This window comes from Cebus imitator, unplaced genomic scaffold (genome assembly GCF_001604975.1).
Source record: "Cebus imitator isolate Cc_AM_T3 unplaced genomic scaffold, Cebus_imitator-1.0 Scaffold111, whole genome shotgun sequence".
NCBI classification, from domain to species: domain Eukaryota; kingdom Metazoa; phylum Chordata; class Mammalia; order Primates; family Cebidae; genus Cebus; species Cebus imitator.
This window is the reverse complement of record NW_016107426.1, coordinates 40,867-46,082: the sequence shown is the minus strand read 5'-3', so window position 1 is coordinate 46,082 and position 5,216 is coordinate 40,867. Positions and strand designations below refer to the sequence as shown.

Below are 5,216 nucleotides of genomic sequence, written 5' to 3'. Positions count from 1 at the left end.
AAAAAAAAAAAAAAAAAAAAAGAAAAAAAGAAATTGGTATGTTGATGGAAATATATATTGGTAAAACTATTTCAAGGCTGATTACCCAGAAGCTATTAAACTTGCATATCCTTCAGCCTTGCCCACATCCAGTTTTCTGCCGCTATAACCTAAGTGCACATTAAGAGATCCGTGATTAAATGAACTGTGTGATGCCTCCATACTACGGAATGTTTTGCAAATGTTATACAAAATGAGGTAGGCCTGTGTACTAGCAAGAAAAAGAGCTCCCAGGATGTACCGTTAATGAAAAAAGCAATTGCAGAAGATAGCTATGTAGTGTGATCCTGTTTCTATAAAAACAAGAATGAAAACTGCGTGTGTTTATGCAAATCTGTATGAATAGTTAGGAATGTGGATATGGAACAGCATGTCCCAAGTTGATTGTAGTAATGTTCTGTCTGGAGGGTGAGTGCAATGGTGGGAGCACCAAAGGGCTACTCTGCATTTGTATTATAATAATCACGTTCTTTAGAACGAGAAAAGATCTGTGTTTTGTGGAGGTAAAAGGAAAAAACAGGCTGGGTGCAGTGGCTCATCCCTGTAATCCCAGCACTTTCAGAGGCTGAGGCGGGCGGATCGCCTGAGGTCAGGAGTTCGAGACCAGCCTGGCCAACATGGTGAAACCCCGTCTCTACTAAAAATACATAAATTTAGCTGGGCATGGTGGCACACGCCTGTAATCTCAGCTACTGCGGGGGTTGGGGGGGCGTTTAGGGGGCAGCGAGGCAGGAGAATTGCTTGAACCTGGGAGGCAGAGGTTGCAGTGAGCCGAGATTGCACCACTGCACTCCAGCCTGGGGCGACAGAGCAAGACTCATCCCCCCTAAAAAAAAAAATTTAAATGATCTCTTTGTGTCCTCCCTTAGGAGAAAGCCCAAAGCTTGTAAACTCTCACAGGCCCTTGAAATCTGTGCCCAGCTTTCTGTCCAGCATCCTTTCTGGCCCCTGGACCCCTTGCTCACTGTGTTCCAGCCACACAAGCCACCTTCAGTTGCTCAGATGGACCAGGTTTCTTCCCACCTTTATGTAGGTTGTTTTCTCTGCCTGAGAGACTCATCCTCCGCTCCATTCCTATTCCCAACTCCACATTCTGATCTGTTTGCCAGGCAAAGTCTTGGTCATCCTTGAGGAGCCTCCCCTGACTTCCCTCCTAGGTGCCTCCTGACCACCATCAGACCAGATCAGGCCTTCCTCCTGCAGCCGTTATGCCCTTGGTTTTCCCTTCATGACGTTCATCACAGCTGTCATTAAGTGTTTAATCTCTGTCTCTCCCCCTGGTCAGGGACATTTGTCTTGTTCACTGTGGTACAGGCAGCTCCCACCTGAAAGAGTGGCACATGGTAGGCCTTCAGTAAGTATTGGGATGAATGAACGATGTGCTTTATTTGGTCTACTTCAAGGGATGCTATGATTATGTGAAAAATTTAAAGAATAGTATAAAATAATTCACTAATGTATGAAAGCATTATCATACTCTGATAATTATATACAGTTTAATCAACGTTGTAAGCTTTTTTCTTCCTTTGTACATCTGTCATGTATTTTGTTTCTATTATTAAATATAAATTTTTGGCATTAAATACTTTTAAGGTTATGATTGTTTTAGGAATAATATGACTAATCCCTGTTACTTTCTATCCTGAAACACTGTACTTTCACACCAGTGTGTGGCTTATGCATGAAAACCAAGTTCTGTTACTCTCTTCATGCAAAAGATTCTAAGACTGGCTTATTTTTATAACATAGACATACACTGACACTTCAGTTTGGGAATTCTTGCACTGTGCTTGAGGGGCTGGCATTTTTATTCACAATAATAAAATGACCCCACAGCAGTTCTGTATAGTGTCTGAGTATGTACTAGTCACAGTCTTTTAAGCATGTAATGTTTCTTAAACAGGCAGATGAAGCATATTCCATCGGCCCTGCACCCGCCCAGCAGAGCTACCTTTCTATGGAGAAAATCATTCAAGTGGCAAAGACCTCTGCTGCACAGGTGAGGGTTGTGAAGAGATTTGCAGTGCTAAAGGAATAATGTTTTATGCAATTGATGTAGAGCTACTTACAGAAATTTTCTAATTTTAGCCCTTCCCAAGATCTTTACATTTGATTATTGGATTATCATTGTAAACTAGGCATGTCCCATCTTATTTCTTAGCCAGTCTGCCTTTTTACTGAATCCTGTGCACTTTAGATTTTTTGGGAAGTAGGTGGAGAGAGGGTCTAAATTCTAAGTTCAAATTAGGGGAGAATTCAGCTCTCTGTCCTCAAAACTATTCAGCTCAAGTCCTCTGGGAGAAATAGGTAGGTAGAGCTCTAAATTACAAGGTAAAATATAAGCAAGCAAGAAAGATTTTTCCATCCCAACTTCCCAGTCTCCTAGGGCCATGTAAGGAGCTTCAGGGAGACAGTTCAGGCATATGGAATTGCCAGGACTCTGAAATGATAACAAGGTCGCTGTTCAAGGGGGAAAAGTGCTCAGAGCAGCTGGAGCGAAGGCAGTGAGGGGCTGTGTCACTCAGGTATGGTCAGTAAAACAAATTCCGTTTGACATTTCAGCAGAAGGAACTTAGTTTAGGAATTAGTTCCACCAGTGTGAGGGCACTGAAGCGGGGCGGGATGTTGAAATTACCCCATAATAATAACAGAAATTGACAACCACCCTTTGGGTTGGAGGAGAGACTGGCAGAGGGACCTTCTGCAGCTGTCGTCAGATCTGTGGAGGGGCCTCCCTGGCTGCAGGGGGCTTAATGAGGCTGGTTCTCCAAGTTCCAAAAGAACCTGAAGACTGGAGCCAGCGGCCACTGCCCTGAGCGAGGAAAGAAGCTTCCTCGTTCACATTTCCCTACAGCGACCCCTACTGGCGAAACCTAACAGGAAGCCCACTGGCAAAGAGGCAGAGCCCCTTCACAAGGCACCAGCTGGAATCGGTTTGCAGCTGGGAGAACCAACTGACAGGAAGAAAGTGGTAGGAGACGATGGGGCAGAGGGATCTAGAGGGAGGTAGGGCTAGCGTCATTTACAACATTATAGGTCTTTGTTTTTTTGAAACAAGGTCTTTGCTGTGTTGCCCAGGCTGGAGTGCAGTGGCACCATCATGGCTCACTGCAGCCTCCAACTCCCAGGCTCAGGTGATCCTCCCACGTAGCTGGGACCACAGGTGCACACCACCACGCCTGGCTAATTTTTTATTTTTTGTAGAGCTGGGGTTTCTCCATGTTGCCCATGCTGGTCTTGAACTCCTTGGGCTCAAGTGATCTGCGCGCCTCAGCCTCCCAAAGTGAGAACATTATAGGTCTCAATAAGGAGTTTGTGTTTCATTCTAAGAGCCATTGGGAGATTTTTTTAAAGCTGAGGAATAAAGTGATCTGCTTTACTTTTTAATGAAATCACTGTGGCTTCTGGGTGGGGAAATGGATGATTGGAGTGGGGCAAAGGTTGGGACAGTAACAGTGAAAGACCACAAAACAATTACGAGTAAATAGCCATAGGGTTGCCCGTCACTCTCACCTGAATTCCTGCTCCTTAGAAATTTTATCTCCTCTAGCACATTGATCATTCAGCGTTGTATTTCCTGTTCTAGTCATGTTTATACTTAGTGTTTTGTTTCCACGTTTAATATAGAGGTTGGCTCCTCCTTTGTGCTCTCCTAAGGGAAGAACTCACATCTTACACCGTTTTTTAGCATACCTCCTCGCAACCCAGTGAGCCTGTACACAGTCCTCAATTTATTTTTGTTTTTTGTGACACAGCCTCACTTATCCAGGCTGGAGCGCAGCAGTGAGGGTTCAAGCAACCCTCCTGCCCCAGCTTCCCAAGTAGCTGGAACTACAGGCTTGCATCACCATGCCCAGCTGATTTTTTAAATTTTTGTAGAGATGGAGTCTCCCTACGTTGCCCAGGCTGGTCTCAAACTCCTGGCCTCAAGTGATCCTCCTACTTCAGCCTCCCAAACTGTTGGCATTACAAGTGTAATCCACTGCACCCAGCCAAGTCTTTAATTCAAATTAGTGAGTATGTGTAGTTGTTTTGTATTGATGTGTCCCCAAATCAGTGTTCTCTTCTTTAGAATCAGAGTTCCTAAACTGAATAGGTATTAATTTATACAAACACGTATTTAAAATATGCTTGTTTATAAAGCTTTTTTGGTTGTAGCTTGAAATAAAAGGTCCCTAGGAAGGTAAGGAGATGATACTACGTGGACATACATATACATTCCCACACATATATGTATCACCTGTCCGCAGGAATTCAGGCACTTTAACATAAATATCACTTTATGTGTTTATCATGTGTTTAAGCATAAATGCCGTGGTATTATTACCTTCATCTTATGGGCATCAGATCTAATGCACACAAGGTGGCATGATGTTATTCCAGGTCATCTAAATCTTGCTACTCAAAGTGTGGTCCATAGACCAGCACATTTGGCATTCTTTGTGAGCTCATTAGAAATGCAGACTTTTGAGCTGGGCACAGTGGCTCACATCTGTAATCCCAGCTAATCGGAAGGCTGAGGCAGGAGGATTGCTTGAACCCAGGAGTTTGAGGCCAGCCTGTAGAAGATAGCAAGACCCCATCTCTAAATAAAAAACAATACAGCCTTTAAGTCCTACCCTAAACCCACTATAATTTGCATTATATGCAAAATTTGTATTTGTAGCAAGATCCCCTGGTGATTTGAAATCAAAACTTGTCTAATCATTGAAAGAGAAAGGATGAAACGAGTATTCTGTCTCCCAGCCCCTTTCCCTGTTCACTGGACCAGGCTGAGCAGAACTTTCTTGTGCTGCATTTTGGAAAAAGGGAAGTTGTCGTTTAATTGGAAATGTTTATTAATTAAAAATTACTTCCCATAGACCAGTGAGCTTCCTTTTTATTTTATCATTGCTTTCTCTTCTAAGCTGCCTCCTTCTCAAGAGTTGAAAATCCACTGTCAAGGCCGGGCACGGTGGCTCAAGCCTGTAATCCCAGCACTGTGGGAGGCCGAGGCGGGTGGATCACGAGGTCAAGAGATCGAGACCATCCTGGTCAACAAGGTGAAACCCCGTCTTTACTAAAAATACAAAAAATCAGCTGGGCATGGTGGCGCGTGCCTGTAATCCCAACTACTCGGGAGGCTGAGGCAGGAGAATTGCTTGAACCCAGCAGGCGGAGGTTGCGGTGAGCCGAGA

The 5,216-nt window shown here is 44.1% G+C and overlaps 1 protein-coding gene across 1 annotated transcript in view; it reads left to right on the top strand.

Moving 5' to 3' along the window:
* The window catches only part of LOC108311040 (methylcrotonoyl-CoA carboxylase subunit alpha, mitochondrial-like), a gene marked incomplete at its 3' end in the record, with an annotated part of 50,187 nt that overhangs the window by 10,123 nt on the left and 34,848 nt on the right, over positions 1–5,216 (top strand). The window contains exon 4 of the mRNA XM_037741918.1: positions 1,943–2,038. Coding sequence (XP_037597846.1) covers positions 1,943–2,038 — 96 coding nt within the window. The remainder of the gene's footprint in view (positions 1–1,942; positions 2,039–5,216) is intronic.